Genomic DNA, 23,299 nt, shown 5'->3' with positions numbered 1-23,299 from the left:
TATTAAAGTTAATTAATAATAATTTCTATGAATGAATAATTATTATGAAAAATATAACAATTTATTTAAAAACTTATTTAACACTAAAACACGCCGAGTTATTTGACAGTTAAAAGCCTTGAATATAATCGCGTATATAACGTATTTTATACTTGAAAAAAAGGCGTCATAGCGCTGTCGACTGGCTGTCAATATGGGATTCACCATAAAAATTATGAACTAGTTATTGACTCCCATTATTTAAATATCGTAAAGCATACAATTAATTTCGATTATTTAATTTTATAAATATTTCATATATTGTTAATTAAAAAAAAAATAGATCATATAATTACATGAAAAAATTAATTTAAACTCGGCAGTTAAAAAAAATGCTTTTCTAACCAAAGTTGTTAAGAAAATAGACGCTCGTAAGCTGATTTGATGAACTGGTGCTAACTTTATTTTTTTTTAATAATTAATATTTAATATTTTGAACTAAATGTGATTTTTTTCAATTTTTTAATTAACTAAAATTTAATAAAAATTTATTTGATCGTTATTCTTATTACAGATAATTTAATATATTTAAAAATAATTTAGGGTGTCAATATTTAGACCCCCGTCAATAATTGGGGCTTTTACCTTAAATAATTCAAGAATAAACTTAAAAATAACATTTTTAAATTCTAATTCTATAAGACCAATGCAAACAAACTCATCCGGACTTTAAAAATATATCCAACAGAGCAGAAAATTCTACAATAGATATAATAGTAAGATAAAATAAATATTAAAAATAAAACTCACCTTCCATAACATAAACAGTAGACCCAACATCGCCTTCCTGAATAATAATAGCTCCAGCAGGAAAACTCACTGGGTACATACAATCAACAATTTCTCTTATTTGGGTCAACTCCAGATTTTTCATGAAATCATTGTCCAAAATAGCCGCTTTTATAAGTTCCCGTGATCTAAAAAAAAAATTAAAAGTAATTAATAAAACTACACTAATTTTTTTTGTAAATTATTTTAAATAATAATTTTTTATTATTTGATTATTTTAACTTAATAAAAATACACAAATTTTTTTTATAAATTATTTTAAACAATAATTTTTTATTTTATTTTATTATTTTAACAATAAAAATACATGAATTTTTTTTATAAATTATAATTTATAATTTTAAATAATTAATAATTTAATAATTATTAATTATATTATTTTTAATAATTAATAATTAATAATTATTTTTTATTATTTTATTATTTTAAACAATAATATTTTATATTATTTAATTATTTTAAAAAATAATTTTTTATTCTTTCATTTTTTTCTGCGCATGACAAAAAAAATTTTAAATAATTTAATTACCTATTTAAAATTAAATAAATTTTTTTATTTATTAAATTAACTCTTAATTTTTTAAAGACAATTTACCTTTTTTTGCGCAACCGCCTTCTTAAAATGCGGACGACTTTGAGGTAAATCCTTCGAGTTTTTTTAAACATTTTTTTGTTTATTCCGAGTTACATATTTTGTTTTTTATCACGGGAAACTTATTACTTATTAGTTACGTTAAATATAATAAAGAAAATATTAGCACGGCCATTACATGGGTAAAATGGTTTCTGAGTCCTTGCAGACTGAAGGAACAGGAAGAACTAACGGATGTAAGGTATATAAATTTAGGGCTCTTGTCACGTTTTCGCCGCGCATCGGTAACATGCGTACAGGTTTGAGTTTTACTTAAAGTATACAATGGCAGTAATACCACTTGGTACTTAAATTAAGACATGTACTGTATACTTATATACTATACGTACTTAGATTATTTCTAATGAAACGTTACTTCTATTACTTATCGCCGTTATTGTAGACACTTTGGGTAAATTAAGGCAGATCAAAGTGTAACGACAGTTTGGAAATAGTCATTTAGTTTTTTTTTTTTTTAATTTAAAATTATCAAAGATTTTATTTATCTAATTAGGTTATATTGTTTGAGTTCAATAAAAAATAATTATATTAAAATTAATTTTGTTATTTTTTTAAAATAAATTATTGTAGAGAAATATTTTTAACTTCCCGCTAAAAAAATTTAAAATTTTCAAAAATCGGGAAGTTATTGGTTTTACCTCGTTTTTCGAAAATCGAGTTTTCATCGTATCTTGACGTTTTGAGGTCCTAGGAAGCTTTCCTGATTATTTTCACGATGATGTCCGTACGTCTGTATGTGTGTGTGTGTGTGTGTGTGTGTGTATGTGTGTGTGTGTAAACCTCTCGTAACTTTTGAACGGCTTGACCGATTTCATCGCGGTTGGTGTCATTCGAAAGGGATTCACCAAACTTAGATTTTCTGTAAGTTGGAACCGATTCGGACCAGTAGATTTCGAGAAATTGCAAAAAAAGTGACAAAAAAAGTTGTTTTTTTTTTTCATTTTTTTTAAATATCTCCGAATTGGCTGAACCGATCAACTTCAAAACTATTCAGCTCTTAACCTTGAAAACCCGCATAATCAGTGTTATTGTAAAGGTCTTGACTTGAATTTGTGTCTTTTCAAGGTTTCATTTCATTTTCACCGATAAGGTAAAGTACCCAGTAGTTGAACAGATTTCAAAGTAAAACATATTTGACTCTACTTTTAATATATAAAGATGTAATTATTAGTTCAAATTAGTTATTTTCATGAAAATGTAAACAATTTTAAATTGATTGAAGCGCAAAATAACAAAGATAATTGGTTATTTATATTTTGACAACGTTTTTAAAAAAGACTATGAAAGGAGTAGTAGTTGAACAATCAATTCTGACAAGCCGCAGTAGTTGAACACTCCGGGAGCAGTAGTTGAACTAATAAAATATATGGCAATAGGCGCACCAAAAATTTTCAACGTTTTATTAAAATATCAAAAGAAATATAAAATATTATTGAATAATATTAAATATAATACTGTGAATATTTAATATGTTCATTTAAAAATGATAAATATTTTTATTTAATTTTTTAATTACATTTTTTATGAATGACAAAGCAAATTTTCAATCATAAATCAAAAAAACTCCATTCAAAACGTTCAATAATTTTTAATTACACTAATTTTTAGTCATAAAACTTATTTAAATTGCAGTAATTAATACAAATCACAATTCTGATCACTAGTCTATAAACCTATTAGAGGTTATAGTACTGTTAAATTTATACGGCCTCAGCCTGTTCAAGTTCTGGGTACCACTTTAAAAATTTGGAGGTATAGTTGAACGCTAAAATTTAATATAAAAATTATAGTTTATGTCTTTGCAAAAAATATATGTTATTCAGAAAAGACTGTTTCATTAGATGGTACAATTTTTTTTACTTAAAATGATGATATACCGTTTTTTTGACTGATTGTTCGGTTTAAGATTTAGTACCTTTTTCATGAAAAAAATAGCATCTATCGACGATTCTCGACATGTCAACTTTCAAGTTAATAAAAATATAATTGTTTTGATTTATAATTGAAAAAAACTTACAGAAATCAATTACTGTATCATTTAATAATTATAATATGCGCATATTACTCATAATAAATTTACGGATTTTGTATTATAACAATTCGAAAAGTCTGTTCAACTACTGGTCCCATTTTTACAAGTGTTCAAGTACTGGGTACTTTACCTTAGTCAATTTATCACGATAAGTATTTAGGCTGCATTCGAAAATGCTCTATCTCAAGATACATAATTAAGAAATAACCTTGTATCTTGTGAAATATTGACATTTTTAAAGATATAAACTCATCCTGATGTTACACTCATCAAGAGCTTTCGTTTGAGTATCCACATCAATTTTTCATATATTTATGTGTATTATATCTATATATATATATATATAGGGAAAGTGGGTTTCGTAGACCGTCAATCACGCAAAAACTACTGAACATATTGACATGGGACTAGAACCATTCGACGTAGAATAAATTGTAGATGGTTATAGGCTACTTATTTTTTGAATTTCATCAATCCTTCACCATTTTATTTCTGTTTAACTTTAATAAACATTTTTTCCCGCCGATATAAACAAAAGACGAGCATTTTTCTTCAATTCATTTGTTTATTTATCAGCATAAAAGGAAATAATTTGTATTACGTTTCTTTTTTTAGAATTAAGTTTGATCTACCCACGCATGGGCAGACGCGTGGGTGGAAAATATACATATATAAGCAAAATAGGGTTCCTTTGACTAAAGTTAACGTCAAAACTACTGAAGCTATCGGGATGGGACTGCTACCATTCGACGCAGAATTTTTCATAGATGATTATAGGCTACTCATTTTTGGATTTTATCAACCCTTTCTCATTTTTTTTACGATTAATTTTTGTATACATATTTTCCCACTAATAAAAACTAATGACTCATTTTTCATTCATTTGTTTTTAATACGATTTTCTTTTGTTTTTATTACATAACCTGAATATTTGATTGATCTAATGTCATTAAAAAAAAGTTGAAGAAAGAAGCTAATTATTGTCTGGTGAACTAAGTGTTGAAAATTTATATTTATATGCTGATCGTGTGTTTGGTTATAATAATTGGTTCCATGAAATAACACAGTGAGATTTCTATGAAATCTACTAAAAATATTATTGTGTATAAACTAGGACTTTTTGAAAGATCAAATTTAGGTCATGTTTATTGAGTTTCAATAACATTTACTAAAAATTTCCTTACAACAAACGGCTCTTTAGCAGCGGAAAAAAAGTCATTGTAAGTTTTCTAAAACTTAACATTACATGTAGTAATTCAGTCAAAGGACTAAGAATTTTACATACATGCTATTTTTGCTGATTACATGACTTATAAATTGTTCTTATTGCGGGATCGTGGGATTGTAACAGATTAAAATGAATGCATTTTCCAAAACTAGATATGTGAAAAATAAATTTGGCTACTTATTGGAATAGAATTCGTAAAAACATGTTAAATTGATTTTTTATGAAAAATTGATGTCATGGAGAAAATTTTAGTTAACAGAAAATTTGTCGCCCTTTAAGCTAAGCAGATTTCAACTTCACTTATGAGACCTGCAATTACTTTAACTAAAACTTTAATGCTCATTTCAACTTTTTTTCTTCGTATCAATGATTATTAAATTTTGTAAGAAAGCCACGGAAATATTATAGTCATTGCACATCGAAAGTTACAATGAATATTAGCTAGAAAAATCAAATGGACAAACGGAACTGGCTAATTCGATGGAATTTGGAATCTGTGCAAGTCAAAACAGTATCGATGCTTACAATTCTATCCACGGGGCATATTTATGTTCATACAAAAATAAAAAAAAAAAAAGGATAATAATAAAAATTTAAATAAATAAAAATAAAAATGAAATATAAAATTTAATTGATTTCCTTTTATAATTCGCCCAGCGAAGCGGGCGGGCGGAAACGGCTAGTATATGTATATATAAAAAACATATAAAAATGCATGTGGGTACTCAAATGAAAGCTCTTGATGAGTGTAACGTTGGGATGAGCTTATATCTTTAATAAATAATAGTTTAAAAAAACTAAAAACACGCTTTTTATAGAAAACCAAACTAAAAAATAGAAAATAAATTTAAATTAAGAATAGTGTTAAAAATTTCAATAAATATAAATTAATAATAGTGTAAATAAAAAATGTATTTTATTTTAAAAAGCGTGAGGTGCATGGTGTCAATAGTTATAAATATTTTATTGACGGATATGAGTAGAGTGATTATCATTTTGATAATATCTTAAAAAGCACACCACGCGTTTTTTAAAATGAAATACATTGTTTTTTTTTACACTATTATTAAGTTGTTTTTATTGAAATTTTTAACACTATTCTTAATTTAAATTTATTTTCTATTTTTAGTTTGGTTTTCTATAAAAGCGTGTTTTAGTTTTAAACTATTATTTATTTTTACTTTTAGTTTGGTTTATTTATAAAAGCGTGATTTTGTAGTTTTTAAACTATTATTTGTTGATTATCAAAAATATTCAGGCGCGCAAATTACCCACGGAGAGTTACATACTGACATACTGACATACTGACATACAAGTGAAGCTAATAAAAAATAATTATTTATAAATATTATAAATACGGGGAATCAGAGTTCGATTTTGGAGAGCGAGCCTGAGAAACGGCTACCAGAACCAAGGAAGGCCGCAGGCGCACAGATTACCCACGGAGAGTTACTGACATACTGACAAACTGACATACAAGTGAAGCTAATATAAAGCGTGTAAAAATGTCAATAGTTAAGAAAGAACAGTGCAATTTAACAAATATCTTGTGAACTATTGACATTTTTAAAGATATAAGCTCATCCCAATGTTACACTCATCGAAACCTTTCATTTGAGTACCCACATCAATTTTTCATATATTTATATATATTATGTATATTATATGTATATATGAAAAATATATCAAAATGCATGTGGGTACTCAAATGAAAGTTCTTGATGAGTGTATCATCAGGATGAGCTTATATCTCAAAAAACATCAATATTTAAGAAAGAACAGTGCATTTTACCAATTATCTTATGAACTGTTGACATTTTTATGGATATAAGCTCATCCCGATGTTACACTCATCGAGACCTTTCTCGATGAGTACCCACATCAATTTTTCATATATTTATATATATTATATATATATGAAAAATATATAAAAATGCATGTAGGTACTCAAATCAAAGCTCTTGATGAGTGTAACATCGAGATGAGCTTGTATCTTTAAAAATGTCAATATTTAAGAAAATACAGTGCAATTTAACAAAAGTCATTATTTAATAAAGCAAAATTTTATTTAAATTAAATTTAAAAATATTAAAAATTTGATAACTTAAAAAAATAAATGGAAAAAGTATAATCTAATTGTTCTTGACTAAAATTTTATTTTATGGGATGTAATCCCATGATCTTATAAATAAATAAATAAATAAATAAATAAAATTTCAAAATAAATAATAAAATTAATTTTTTAGCCAAATTTAAAAAAATTTAATTTTTTAACAAAATTAAAAAGAATTAATTTTTCAACCAGAATTCTTAAAAAATTAATAGGAAAAAAAGAAAATCTTCAGCTTCGCTACAAAAAACTTCTAGGACAAATTCTTCCAGAGTTTCTCTACTTTCAAGGTCACTTAAAATCAAGAAATCAACATTTCAGACAAAAAAACTCTTGCGTAATACCTTAAAAATAATTAAAAAAACAATCGCTGATTTTTCTTGAAAAATAGTAGGTCACGTTAGCTAGTAAGCGAAAGTAACCCCGATGATCATGATTATCCCCAGTTTCACTCTCCATACAATAACACCATGAAAAAATGAAAACAATCTGATTGCAAAACCTGAAAACTACACAGAAAGAAAAATTTCTTGACTGGAGAACAAAATTCTTGACTCAAGAAAATTTTCGGGTACCTGAAGGAAGACCGAAGTTGTGTTGGCCGAAGTAAAAATTTTTCTTTAAATTCCATTCTTGGAAGAAGTCATTTTTTCTTAATTCAAATTATCATAAATACTTGATATAATAAATTTTTATATTTGATCAAGATTTTTAGATACTTTAGGGAAGCAGCGCCACCTACTTCAGCTGAGAAAAAAATTTTCTCACCTTGAGAAAATTTTTCTCGAGAATATTTGATACCCATTTTATATTATTTTAGCGTGCAATTATACATATTGAATGAAAAAAATGATAAAATATTATTTGATCTTCCCATTTGACATGTTAATCAATAAAAATATTAACGAAAATTTACTTCTATCTTTATATTTAATTTTTTGGAGCAAGAGAGAAATTTTCTCAAGACAAGAAAATTAACTTATATCAAAAACTAAATTTTTTGGAGCTTCTTGACTTAAATAAATTTTCTTGTATCAATATACGTATTTCTTAAAGCAAAAGAATTAATTTTGTTGGAATAAGTGAAATTTCTTGTGTCAAAAAAAAATTTTTTTTTCGCTTAAGAAAATAATAAGGAAGAAAAATATTTTCTTGGCTTAAGTGAACCTTTCATTTTGTGTAGAAAAAAAATAAAAACTAACTTAAATCTCACCTCGTAGGTTTTGCGAACTTAACTAAAGGTTCCGTATCATAACTTGAAGGTTCCGCAGAAATGGCCTGCCTTTTGGCCCTCAATCTTGGATTAAGCGCAACAGTATTAATCGACAGCTCGACAATCTGCCTAAATTTGTCAATTTCATTCTGCAAATAGCAGATAGTATTTTCTCTTTCTTCAATAAGTTTTTCCAGGGCTTCAATTTTCTCCTCTCTTTTTTTTAACACTTCCGTCTGCTCGTACAGTAAGCGCTTTAAGTCCTGGACCGAGTCCATGTCATCGAACTTTTTAAGAAACCGCGCACAGCTGCAAAACATTTAACTGATTTTCCAAGACTGAGCTTCACAAAATGCCGGAGTTAAAATCCCCAATTGCAAGGAATTATTATTAGAAAAATCAATCGCGTGCGGTCTTCACTTAACGCATCTTGCTATAGATCAAGAATCAACTCTCCAGCACGTGATCTTAAGTTATTTTATGGATTTTAAAGTAGTTAATCCGTTCGTTTTCTCAGTTTTAACGGTCTATTTATAAAATTCACAAACAAATAAGTCTTGACGCACTAATCACCAAGAGTTCTTTTAAGTTTAATGTTAAAACATTTGACTAAAATAATTAAATTAGATCTGTTTTTAATCAAAGCTATTTTTTTATTGCATCCAAGCCAACTTTAGTCTACTTTTATCACTAAGACATCTAGAGTTTAAATCTTTCCAAGCACCTGAATAAATCTTATCTTAAAGTGATAATACTATTTCGATAAATTTTCGATAAAAAAAGATAGAAAATTTTTAGTTAAGTTTAAAAACAAAACAGCAAGTTCAAGTATACTGAGAGAAAAATTTAGTTCTTTGAATTTGGAAAATTTAGTTGAATAGTATCACTATTCAATTAAAGTTTTTAAAATCGGTTTTTTTAGTGAAATTTAGTGTCATTGCAAAGGTCTTGACTTGAATTTGTGCCTTTTCAAGGTTTCATTTCATTCTCACCGATAGTCAATTTATTATGATAAGTATTTAGGCTGTATTCGAAAATGTATCTCGAGATACAATACAATTACCTTGTATTGTGTAAAATATTGACATTTTTAAATATATAAACTCATCCCGATGTTACACTCATCGAGACCTTTCATTTGAGTACCCACATCAATTTTTCATATATTTTGTATATTTATATATATGAATATATGAAAAATATATGAAAATGCATGTGGGTACTCTAATGAAAGCTCTTAATAAGTGTAAGATTGAAATGAGCTTATATCCTTAGAAATGTCAATATTTAAGAAAGTACAGTGCAATTTAACAAATTTCTTGTGAACTATTGAGATTTTTAAAGAAATAAGCTTATTTTGATGTTACACTCATTAAGACCTTTCATTTGAATACCCACATCAATTTTTCATATATATTATGTATTTATATATATGTATATAAAAAAAAATATATCAAAATACATGTGGGTACTTAAATGAAAGCTCTTGATAAGTGTACACGGTGAGAAATTTCTGTAGAAATTTACTATGCATACATAATAAGACTGAACCTTAATGACTCAATTCAAAATATTACCATAAAAATTTAAGAATATCATATTGTACCAATCAATATTTACTAGGGACCATAGTAAATTTGACCATGCAACTGTTACATAAACATATATAAAAAATTTTCGTAAACTGACAGAACAAAAACTGTTAGTGTGCTTAAAACTTTTCATTATAGTTCCATAGTAAAATTTCTGTTGCTCAGTCGACAATAAAAATTTATAAAAAAGTTTCACATTTAGTCACGTGTACTCGGTTTAAATTTAAAATTGTGACTATGAAATTTTCAAATGTCCCATAGTAAACGTATGCGTGTCAGTCGCGACGCGCGCTCTTTCATTTTTTCGTGCTGCTTTGTTTTGTCAACATAAGTCTACAGACGCTATCAGTAGTGGTTAACGGTGTTATGAAAATTGCAATAAACATTAAGTTTTAAATAAATATTAGTTTATAAATCCATCAACACATGAATAGTTAATGAAAATTTGTAAGATTCATAAATAATAAAATATTTAATAATTTACCGTGAAAAATTAAAATGAAAACAAACATTTGATGGTTAACCTGCAACCGACACTTCTAATAATAATAAAAAATAATTTAAAAGTTATATATTGTGTTTATAATTATTCATAATAAAATTAACTGCCAAAATAAATCCTACGTTTATTGTTAAAAATGAAAAAAAAAATAAAAAAAAACTATATTTTAAAAAAATATTTTTAAAAATTATTGCAAACAAAAAAAATCTTGTTTGGTTTGATATTTTTTTTGATTGCTAAAAACATTTTTTACTCTAAAATTTTTTATTTTTTACAAACGTTTTCTTATTTTTTTTTGCTATAGTACATTCGGAAATTTAAATTATTGCATATTTCATTTTACTATGGTACATTTCAATTTTTACCATTTACTATGTCTGATTTCATTTGTTTCGGAAATTACTATGGGCCATCGTAAAATTTTATTCTGAGTCAATAAGGTTCACTAGTAATATGCACCATTGTAATATCTAAAATCCATGCAGAATAAAAAATAATGGAAATTTCTCACCGTGTAACATTGAAATGAGCTTAGATCCTTAGAAAGGTCAATATTTAAAAAAGTACAGTGCAATTCAACAAATATCTTGTGAACTATTGATATTTTTAAAGATATAAGCTCATCCCGATGTTACACTCATCGAGACCTTTTATTTGAGCACCCACATTAATTTTTCATATCTTTTATATATATATATATATATATATATATATATATATATATATATATATATATATATATATATATATATATATATATATATATATATATATATATATAAAATAGCCTTAAACATAGGAAGAATATACTCTCCACATACACTCGCAAATTATTAATAACTGCCACAATTCTTCCGATAATCGAATACTGCTCATTAGTGTTGCTGGATTCCTCTAAACGATTGGATTATAAATTGCAAAGATTAATAAATAATTCAATTAGATTCATATTGGATTTGAAACGAGATGAACATATTACTCCTCATAGACTTTCTCTAAAGTGGCTAAACATTAAGACAAAGAGATTGTATTGCTTGGCGTGCTATTTTTATAAACTGTTATCCACTGGTGAACCAAAATTCTTACGGAATTTATTCATAGAAGAGGATCAAGACATTAGACGATCAGAAAGAATAGCAGAAAAATACAATAACATCATGTTTAAAATACCACACTTTACTACAAAATCATATGAGCATTCATTTGTGGTGTCAGCGATACGGCTTTGGAGAGAACTGCCCATTGAAATAATCGAATCTCATAGTTTGGAAACATTTAAAACAAAAGCTTTTGAATTTTTCATGAAATTAGAAACTGACGGTAAATTGTAAATTGTAAATCTCAGAAAAATCTAGACAAATCTCTGGAATTTACATATCTACATGCATATTATATTATATTAAAATGTATCATAAGTATTCATTTGTATAATGTATTATTTATCATGGTAATACTTGCTATAACTGTACGTGTACTTATTCTTATCTTTATATTTAAATATTGTTATCTTTATATTTAAATATTTGTAAATTTTGCCATTCGGCTTACTGCCTTGGCATTTAAACCAAATAAATAAAAATAAATAAATAAAAAATAAATCTATGAAAAATATATCAAAATGCATGTGGGTACTCAAATGAAAGCTCTTGACGAGTGTTACATTGGGATGAGCTTATGTCTTTAAAAGCATCAATATTTAAGAAGGTGCAGGGTATTTTAACAATTATCTTGTAAACTATTGATATTTTTAAAGATATAAGCTATAATTCTGATGTTACAATTGTCAAGACTCTTCATTTGAGTACCCACATCAATTTTTCATACATTTTATATATTTATATATTTCACAAATACCATATATATAAAATATATAAGCAATGCTATGTGGGTACTTAAATGAAAGGTCTCGATGAATGTAACATCGAAATGAGTTTATATCTTAAAAAATGTCAATAATTAAGAAATAACATCGTATCTTGTCAACTAATGATATTTTTAAAGATATTTATATATATGAATATATGAAAAATATTTCAAAATGCATGTGTGTACTCGAATGAATGCTCTTGATGAGTGTAACATTGGAATGAGCTTATATCTTTAAAAATGTCAATAGTTAAGAAAGTACAGTGCAATTTAATAAAAGTAATTATTTAACAAAACAAAATTTTATTTATTTATTGTTCACAAGTCACGGCAGTCACGTAGTGACTGCAAGGTTGCTAGTTATTACTTAAATGACCATTAATTACTATAAATTAATTTTACATTAAATATATTTTCTTTAAAATAAAACGGAAAAATTCAGATTAAAACCGTCATTAGTTACTTGAACTAGTTTCAGTTAAATATAATCTTAATAGTCATCTTGAAAAAATAATTCGGATAACCCGGACTGGGAATCGAACTCAGATTTTTTGGTTACGCACTACGGACTCTTCCAGTGACGCTACCTGAGACATTGCCCGTAACAAACTTTCAATCACCTAATAATTTTCTGTTTAACACGATAGAAAAACATTCATTGAAATACAAAATATTTATTAATAGTTATTTAAACTAACGCAGTTCAAGTCAATACAAAAAGAGAAATCAGAAAACTTTATTTATATAATTGTGACGTTGTAATTCAGCTAAATATACACTTTTCTCTCAGTATACTATTTAATCAGATTAAAAACAGATCAATTTTCTGCAGTTTTATCAAAAACGTTATAAATTCAATACACAAATCATTCGAAAATTCTTTACAGCAAATAAGAAACCATAAAATATTATTCCAAGTACTTAAAACTCAAACTCCAAACTTGTAAATTTATAAATTTATCAGCTACGTGTTTCACGAATCACAAATGGCAAGCGACTGAGCATTATTACGATTGTGATTACCGCAGAGCGATGATGAACATATCCAGAGTTCGGTCACGTTCTCCAATCTGCCCACAGGCATATACTATAATACAGTTTATGTCTGATGGTTGATCAGTTCTCCAGGTAATATAAGTCCCTCTTAATATTCTCAGTATTCAGACTCACTTCTGCAGACAAACTTTTTATTGTTAGACAGGAACAAGGACTCGAAATTAATGCCCTGGATTGTTAAGCTAGACACTGCCGGAGGGCAATAAAATCTTCCATTAAGACCTGAGATGGTATTTGTCGTATTGCTTAATATGAAATTAATGTGATTGATGTGTGAGTATGTTCATTTAGTTGTATTGTTTTTGATGCTCATTTATACAACACACAATATTGTTTCACAATAAAAGATTTTTTGTTCTTAGACAGAGACCTTGCCTCACTTAGCGGCCTCACCAACATGGCCAGTCAGCAGTTAGCGTGACAATTTAATGTTAGTGACTCGTACTTGGTTGGGTTTTGAATTATTTAAGTCACACCATCGTTATCCATTCAATTTTATTATTGTTGTTATTTAATAGTTATCTGTTGGGCAACTGGGTGTGTTTAGAAAGAGATTGCGCAATTTTTAGCGGCACTATTGTGTTCTTTTCTTATTTTATTACTCACCAAAAAAAAGTCATTCAATTTCGTAACAACTGGGAATTATTCTTCTCTTAATTGGTTTAAATCTTTAGGTCTAATTACACATTTATACACATCAAGGTCTTTATCAATGATAAGATAGCCAATCAATCTGTTATACAATTGATGATACTGATATTTATTTGGTAAATATAAAATTGTTTTTTATTTTCGATGGAATTCGGTTTTTTTTTATTAAATCAAGGACTAGATGTTTGCTGACTGAATTCTGGTGATTATTTTTTTTTTTAGATCCTCGGGATGAATAATTTGCGGATGAATAATTCATTGCGCATCATATCAAGGAATCGAATGAATCCATGGTTGATTTTTGATTATTTATTTGGAAATTTTTAAGTTATTTATTGTAAGCAAATATTATAATGCAAATTTTTATTTAAGTTTTGAATTATTAGAAGAAGTTATATACTAAAAAAGAAAAAAATATTTTTTTTGGCTCAAAAAAAAATTGTAATAAATTATTTAAAAATTTGCAGAAAATGTTTAAAAAATTATTTAAAAGGTTAAGTATATTTTAAAATATTAATTTTTTATATAAACATAAGAATTATCAGATGTTTGCTATTTTTAGCACAAAAATAAGAGTGATATTGATTATTGAAGAATAATCAATCGATTATTCTAAGACTTGATAAGAAAAACAAAAATTTACAAGGCAAAAGACCAAATGTTTAATGATTGATACTTTTTGGTAGAAAATTCTTAATATTAAAAATTTCCATGGAGAAATATTGTAATTTTTTTGAAAATTTTTAATTGTCAAAAAAAAGAATAATTTTTCATGACACTAATATTAGCAGACAAGAATTTTATATTTTACTCAATAAATCAATTAGTTGCAGAAAATTATCTTAATATATGAAAACGACGTGAAAAAAAAAGATTATTTATTTAGAGTAATGCCGCTACCGTATTAACTATAAAAAAGTTGAAAAAAAAATTAGGAAAATGGTTGACCCTGAAAGCCATCCCTGCAACTTCCCGCTAATTCCACACTTAGGCGCTTAAAATTGCACCAATGATGTTTTTGAGCTCTTCGAGCTTAAAAATACAATTTATGGGTTATTTTGAGCTCTCCGAGCTCAAAGAGATTGCTTTCCTATGCTTTTGAGCTCTTCGAGCTCAAAAGTCTGATAGAGATTTGATAAGACACTATTTTTTGAATTTTTAAACCGCAATAACTTTTGAATGAATAAACCGATTTTCACGCGGTTGGCAGCATTCGACGCAGTTTTTTAAGCCTCACAAAGAATCTTAAATTTTGAATTGATCGCGCTAGGAATTTCGGAGTTATTCCGAAAAAACACTTTTTTCGGTTTTCTTTCGTTCACGATATCTCTCGAACGAATCAACCGATTTTGACCGGACTGATGGCGATCGACGTGGTTTTTCGAGGTTAAGAGCTGATTAGTTTTTGGAATTGAACCATAAAGCCGTTTAAAAGTTATTCCAAAAAAACCACATTTGAAAAAAATTTTTATTTTCAGTTTTTTGAAGATTTCTCAAAATCTATTGATCTGAATCGGTCCAAATAGTTTTCAAAATCTAAGTTTGGTCAATCCCTTTCGAATGGCACCAACCGCGATGAAATCGGTCAAGCCGTTCAAAAGTTATAAGCGGTTTACATACTTACACACACACACACACACACACACACATACAGACATAGTGACACCCTCGCGGGAATAGTCAGGAAAGCTTCCTAGGACCTCAAAACGTCGAGATCTGATGAAAACTCGATTTTCGAAAAACGGGGTAAAACCAATAACTTCCCGATTTTTGAAAATTTGCAATTTTCCTAGCGGGAAGTTAAAAATTCCATAAATTCGGTGTTGATTTTTTGGGATCTTGATTTTCAGGCGATAATAAGAAGCGAGTTTCATTTAATAACTTGACAAAATTCTAACAAAATTCTAGCACTTCATACAGCCAGTATTTATTCTTTATCGAAGTAGATTAGAGTTTAAAGATTGATAATCGCTGATCGAAAGGTGTAACAAAATATATTGTAGGTGATACGATGTTCACCGGGTCAGTTAGTTTTTTTATAAAAAAATGTTTGAAGTTAGCGACTCGATATTTTACGTGAGTGGAAGTAAGTGAGTGATAGTCTGTAAAGAGAGGCAGCACTAGTGCGTGAGAAAGAAACTAATAGCTATAACCTATTGGTGTCTTTCTTGCCGATGAACCTCCTTAAATAGCCTAAATACTAGCTTAACAGGCGAGACCATCTTTTTCTCGCTTTGCTCTCACGGAGTTCAACGGAACTATCTCTGTCGCACTCCCAACAGCAGAGCAATTGCAGTTTCGATTGGTTTCACGAAACGAATGAAATTTTTGAAAAAAACGCTTTGTGGTGAAATAGTTTATTAAATTATCTATTTTCTCTAAAAACGTTTTTTCAAAATTTCCATTCGTTTCGCTAAGCCGATTGAAACTGCAATCACTGGTCTCGGCTGTTAAGTAAATGTATAATTAAAATATACTCCTGATTAAAAAAAGGAATTTGGAAATATTACCTCAATGCAAAATGTACATCTATATCTTGTTAAAAAAATATGTTTTTAATTTTTTTAAATTGTTTGACTAATTTTAAATCTTTTTTCCTAATCAGGGACATCTTAGAAAAAATTTACAACATTATCGACGGCAATGTTTACAATTTTAGTTTCAAAACTCACCACCCGCGGCGCCACTAGTTGAGATTTATCATTGCGTAGTAAAAAAGTCACCGCGAGATGGCAGTAGCGTCTCTTTAAATTCAGCTATTTGTTGTGAAGAGCGAAGAATAAAACACGTACACACACTTGTAAGTGTAAAAGTAAATAAGTATTCTTCTCTCTCGCTCTCTCTGTTTGTACGTATGCGGCTAAATATATACGTATAAATGTGGTAAGGTTTTTTTTTAAATGTCGCCGGTGGCCGTGACAACGGTTATTTTTAGACTACGGTGAGATAAGCGAGGCCGAAAGAGTGACGCGGTGAGACGTGAAGAGAATCCCTGGGCCTCAAGCTCTACTCAGATATTAAGAAAAAAAGCTTAATAAATATTAAGACTTAAGACCCCACTTTACCATTTTTATTCCTGTTAAATAAAACTCAACAGATTAATGTATCATAATTATTATTATTATTATTATTATATTTCTAATAATAATAACATTGAAATTGCGGTTAGAAAGAGATAATTTAAAACGAATTGAATAACTAATTATCCATGACGTCATCCAACTCGTTTTTATTCACGACAATTCACAATCTTTAAATTTTTATTATTATTATTACAACTTTAATTTTTTTTACAGTTGGTTAATTTTGTGCAAATAGAAAATTTTTTTAATTTTTAAAAATATAGCTTATTTTTAAATTGATTATTTTTGTGAATAAAAATTAATAAAAAACTTTATTAATTTATTTTCTAGGTAAAAAAATTAAAAGATGTTAAAAAATTTGTAAATTTTAAGACAGCTAAAAATTGTTTCAAAAATGTCCTATAAAAGTTCCTAAATTGTTCCAAATTTGTTTTCAAAACATTTTAAAATTGTCCTAAAATAGTTCTAAAATTTTTCCAAAATTTGTTTTCAAATTATTAAAAAAATGTTCCACATAAGATTTTAAGCACAAAATTTTAACTCAATTGTTTAAAATAATACGCAATAATTCTAAAATTATCTTAGAAGTATTTTGAAAATCTTAAAAAAAAAAAAATTAGGAAAACGGTTGACCCTGAAGGCCATCCCTGCAACTTCCCGCTAATTCCATACTTAGGCGCTTAAAATTGCACCAATGGCGTTTTTGAGCTCTTCGAGCTCAAAAATACAATTTATGGGTTATTTTGAGCTCTCCAAGCTCAAAGAGATTGTTTTCCTATGCTTTTGAGCTCTTCGAGCTCAAAAGTCTGATAGGGATTTGGTGACACTATTTTTTGAATTTTTAAACCGCAATAACTTTTGAATGAATAAACCGATTTTCACGCGGTTGGCAGCATTTGACGCAGTTTTTCAAGCCTCACAAAGAATCTCAAATTTTGAATTGATCGCGCTAGGAATTTTGGAGTTATTCCGAAATAACACTTTTTTCGGTTTTCTTTCGTTCACGATATCTCTCGAACGAATCAACCGATTTTGACCGGACTGGTGGCGATCGACGTGGTTTTTTGAGGTTAAGAGCTGATTAGTTTTTGGAATTAAACTATTAAGCCGTTTGAAAGTTATTCCAAAAAAACCACATTTGAAAAAATTTTTTTTTTCAGTTTTTTGAAGATTTCTCAAAATCTATTGATCTGAATCGGTCCAAATAGTTTTCAAAATCTAAGTTTGGTCAAGCCCTTTCGAATGGCACCAACCGCGATGAAATCGGTCAAGCCGTTCAAAAGTTATAAGCGGTTCACATACTTTCACACACACACACACACACACACACACACACACACACACACACACACACACACACACACACACACACACACACACACACACACACACACACACACACACACACACACACACACACACATACATACATACAGACGCCGTGACAACCTCGCGGGGATAGTCAGAGAAGCTTCCTGTGACCTTCAAACGTCGAGATCTGATGAAAACTCGGTTTTTGCAAAACGGGGTGAAAACAATAACTTCCCGATTTTTGAAAATCTTCGATTTTCGTAGCGGGAAGTTAAAAATACTTAAAATTCAGGAAATAGTTCTTAAAATGCACTACACAGTAAAAAAATTTTCGTAAAATTTAACATAAAATTTTGTGTAGACGATTTTTTTACATAAAATTTATGTTAATTCTACACAAACTGTTTGTATTGATCAATCCATCCATTTTTTAACACACTCAAGTGTTAATTCAAAGTAAAACTACACTTTTTTAATGTTACTGGCCAACCAACACAAAATTTATGTAAAAGAATACTCCCATTCGGTTAGTAGTATAAATAACACTTTTTAAATGTTAATTCAATATAAAAGCTGTGTTGATGTTTTCTATAGTAACACAAATAATATGTTGAATTTACACAAAGATATGTTAAATTATGACGCCGCTCGGCTTTATTTTGCACGGGATCTCGGGAGTACGAGTATAGTCACGTATGCCACACAAGATATTTAGACATGTAAATGTGATAGCCTCAACGTCATTTTAATTTGATGGATTTTGATTTGTGTCATTACGTGAAATACTTAAATGCAGCGTGAAAAAAAAATTATTTTCCATTAATATATAATTAACGAGTTTATTAATAATTAATAATTAGAAATTAATACATCATTAATCCTATAATCACCTATTGCCACTGACTTGTAGTAAAGTAACAACTATTGATTATAATTAATTAATCACTATTTAAAAATTTTGAATTCTTTATTGAGTTCTTTAACTTTGTATTTATGGGAAACAATTTATTTTTTATTCAGAAATTAAAATCTATTTAAATATATATTTAAATTATCAATCAAACTCACAAATTTGACAGCTGATCTAAGTAACACAAAGAAAATGTTAAAATCAACACTTTATTTGTGTTATGGATAACATTTAAGTGTGTACACTGATAGAAGGATTTGTTGATAGTTAAAAATATTTGTTAATATTTATTTATTTATTTATTTATTTATCTGGTAAAGAATTCTATCGAGGTGTAAAGACACCTGTTTATAGAACCAGTACAAAAATACCAATTTTACAATATATATAATTTTTACAAAATTTTTGTCGATAATACAATGCAAAGAGATAATAAGTACAAAAGTAATAAATTTATATAGAAAGAAATACAAAATTATAGATAATTATCATAAAAAGAAATATCCAATCAAATACTCGCATTTTCCATTACATTTTTCAAGCATGTTAACCATTAAGGTTTCTTATCCAGTAACTTAACTTTTTTTTTAACAATTTTTTACTACAGACTATAGTTTTCATATCAGCAGGGAGTTTGTTATAATATTTAATTGCTACATAATAAGCATTCTGAGTACTAATAGTTTTGTTTATTTTTGGTAGAACTAACAACTTAGGTCTTGTATTTGTACATTTTTCATAGAATAGGCTTTTACATTCTTGATAGTAGTAAGTTAATGCATTTATTATAAATGAGTTTCTAATTGTCAAGGGGATATTGTTGCACTGATAGAAGGATTTATTTGTATTAAAAAAATATTTGTTAATAGTTAACATTTATTAGAGACCATTTTTTAGTATCAAAAAAATATTTCTTAGTATTTAAAATGATTTGTTTGTATTTAATAAATCAGATATTCATTTATTAAATATTAATAAATCTTTTTAAATACTAAGAAATATTTGTTAAGGACTAAAAAGTGGTCTCTAATAAATGATTTGTTAAATATTAACAAATATTTTTAACTATAAACAAATCCTTCTATCAGTATGTAATTATTTTTACATAGGTTTTTAATTATTTTATGTTGAAGAGATGTGACAGGTTTAATTGAATTTAACAATTAAAATATTTAACAAATTATTTATTAGAGACCATTTTTTAGTATTAAACAAATATTTCTTAGTATTTAAAATGATTTGTTTGTATTTAATAAATCTGATATTTATTTATTAAATATTAATAAATCTTTTTAAATACTTAGAAATATTTGTTAAGGACTAAAAAGTGGTCTCTAATAAATTATTTGCTAAATATTAATAAATATTTTTAAATATAAACAAATCATTCTATCAGTGTAGAAATCCGAAAATCAGCCGATGAAAGTCTTAACATATTTTTGTGTTACTTTTAACACAGAATTATGTTGATTTTATCAATACAAACAGTATGTGTAGAATTAACATAAATTTTGTGTAAAAAAATCATTTACACAAAATTTTATGTTAAATTTTACGAAAATTTTTTTACTGTGTATTAAAAAATTTCCCGGGTAAAAAAAATTCTAATTCCTAATGAATTTAAGATTGGAATTCATATTTTGACACAAATATAAATTAGTTTTGAGTTCAATCCAAATTTGAACTTGAAATTAGTAGACAGAAATTTTTTATTTTTTCATTTATTAAATAATAGGCATATCAAGCTAGCAGTGGCAGAGCCCATCTTGGACGGTCATTATTATTGTTTTTTCAGAATCTAAACAAGCAACAATATTCTAAATAGAGCAAATAATTAGCAACAAATTTAGCACCACAAATAAATTTTGTTGCTTGAATAATAAGTCAATGCCTGATATACGAGTCTATGCTAGCTTGATAGACCTTTAAATAATAACTAGTACAAAAATTGCATTTTGACGGTCTAATTAGCAATTGGTCTAATTATTTAGAGGGTGATTTTATAAAATTTTGAGGTAGCAATAGTCCTATTATAAATTATTTGAATGATCCAAACCAGAATATTATACCTCTATTAGATATTAAATTGAGTGATGATTAATTTTCGCCAGATTAATTTATGGTGTGATAAATTTTGTTTTGAGAAATTATTGTACTTGAGATGTTGTTATTGATAAATTTTTGGGCAGAAATTTTGAAGTAGGTAATTTTTGCGGATTAATAAAAGCGCGGAGCCATTAAATTGTTTTTTAAAGTGATAATAAATTTTTAACTAATTGTTTTTTCGTAAAAATGGAAGATTCTCTAAATTAGAGTCAGATAATTTGCTAATTAGAACGTCGATTTGTGGTTTTTTTTTAATTTTTTACATTTGAAACTTTTTTTTAATTTTTACATACTCATTTTTTCAGTAAAAAGGTTTTTTGATGTCGGCTAACTTAATTTTAGAAAATTTTTTTCCAAACAGTCTTTAATATTAATCGTAAAAATAAAAAAAAAAAAATTTCAAAATTTTTGCTCGTCTGTAAAATGACCTATGGGCGTCAATAATTTTAGTAGGATTTAAAAAATTGCAAGAATTTTTTTTATAAAAGACTACACTAATAAAAAATTAAAAATGATTTTCTTGAGCCAAGAGAATAAATTCTTGAGACAAAAAAAATTAAGAATAATTTCTTGACTCAAGCAAATCATTTTCTTCAAAATAGTATTCTTGGTTCAAAATTTTAGCTCTTGAGTCAAGTTAATTTTTTTTATCGGGGTATTAATTAGCTGTTGATAAAAAAAATTTTTTCTAAGTGTCAAATTTGACTGAAATAAAACCAATAACGATTTTTGAAAATTTTCAATTTTCTTAGCGGGAAGTTAAAAAAGTAAGAAATCATAAATGGTTAAGGATATTTGAATAATTTTTGATGTAATGGATGAATAAAGAATATCGTGAGTAATTTCTTTTTAACTCAAGAAGCTTCAAATTTATCATTTTTGCCAAAAAATAATTCAAAATTTTAATTACTCATTTTTAAAATTAAAAAATATTTTTATTTTGAAAAATATTCTATAATTTCTTCTTTAAAAAATTTAAATTTCCGCAAAATAAACCAAAACTTAATCTCGCAAAATTTTTTCCAAGTACCAAGAATCATCATATTAACCATCCATCTTATGCTCTATAATTAATTCCAATTACTAAATAATAATTACAGTAAACATTTCAATTTGCATTATAGATAATGATAATAGCAAATGCATAACTAATGTAATTACCCGTTGATTTCCATTAGATCAGTGAGTCTAAGCCCAACAACGCGAGTCTTTATGGTAATGAGAAACGCCTGATTGTAATATCATGATCATCATTATTATTGTTATTTATATACTTATTTGTGTGTGTTTATATTTATAGATATAAATAAGAGAAGAAGGGATCAAGGCTGGTGTACAGTCGGTGGAAATATTCAGCAAAGACCTTTTGCTTTTAAATTTTTAGTAGATGTATTTAATAAAACATGAGCGCTGATACTTAAATAAACCCATAAGTAACTAACCTGGTGAAAGTTGCCAGCCATTGATAAATTACACAATATCGCAAGTTATTTATACATAATTTTATAAATTATCGCGGTGATAAAACATGTCGTCAAATTCAGAGTAAGATATGTATTAGTATTAATGCGCTAAAAGTGATATGACAGCAGAAAGTGATATGGATAAACAGCTAATTTTTTTTTTTTTTTTATGCTTCAAGTACGAAGTAATGTTATGGGAGTCGCGGTTTTCAGTTTCTGATTTAGAAAGTATAAGAGGTCATGGGATTACAAGATTCTAGGAGTGTCGGTTCATCATTAACGTAAACGTTAACGTTAATGTTAATGGTAATGTTGATGTTGATGGTAGCATTAAGCTAAACTTTACGGCAAGATGTCAACTAGTTTTGAGATCAGATATCGATTGACATTGACACAAAAATCCAATAATAATATTTACTGATTTGAAATATTGTGATAAGGATTCACGATCGTTGACCTAGTATCAAAGTTTGATCTTGGTACACAGAAAAAAAAATTAATTTGATTCAAGAGAAAAATTCTTAAACCAAGATTATAATTTTGAAGAGGGTAATTGTCTTGAATCAAGACGAAAAATTCTTGAATTAAGTAAAATTTCCTTGAGTCAAGAAAAATTTTCTTAAATCAAGAATTTTTCTACTCAAGCCAAGAATATTGAGCTCTTCAAAAATATATACTTGATTCAACATTTTTTTT

At 27.2% G+C, this 23,299-nt stretch overlaps 1 protein-coding gene across 3 annotated transcripts in view; it reads right to left on the bottom strand.

Annotated features, from left to right (window-relative positions):
• Positions 1 to 23,299, bottom strand: part of LOC123268458 (cGMP-dependent protein kinase, isozyme 2 forms cD4/T1/T3A/T3B) — a 75,248-nt gene that overhangs the window by 28,623 nt on the left and 23,326 nt on the right. Inside the window, exons 1-2 of one of the 3 annotated variants that reach the window (XM_044733519.1) lie at positions 8,064 to 8,525; positions 790 to 956 (exon numbers count right to left, since the gene is read on the bottom strand). In XM_044733519.1, the coding sequence (XP_044589454.1) occupies positions 790 to 956; positions 8,064 to 8,383 (487 nt within the window). In that variant the 5' untranslated portion in view covers positions 8,384 to 8,525. Of the gene's footprint in view, positions 1 to 789; positions 957 to 1,423; positions 1,642 to 8,063; positions 8,526 to 23,299 lie in introns of those variants that run through there. The other 2 variants (XM_044733522.1, XM_044733518.1) reach the window with 2 other exon arrangements.

This window comes from Cotesia glomerata, linkage group LG7, assembly GCF_020080835.1.
Source record: "Cotesia glomerata isolate CgM1 linkage group LG7, MPM_Cglom_v2.3, whole genome shotgun sequence".
In the NCBI taxonomy this organism is placed as follows: domain Eukaryota; kingdom Metazoa; phylum Arthropoda; class Insecta; order Hymenoptera; family Braconidae; genus Cotesia; species Cotesia glomerata.
The sequence above is the reverse complement of the archived record's forward strand: the minus strand, read 5'-3'. Positions and strand labels throughout refer to the sequence as shown.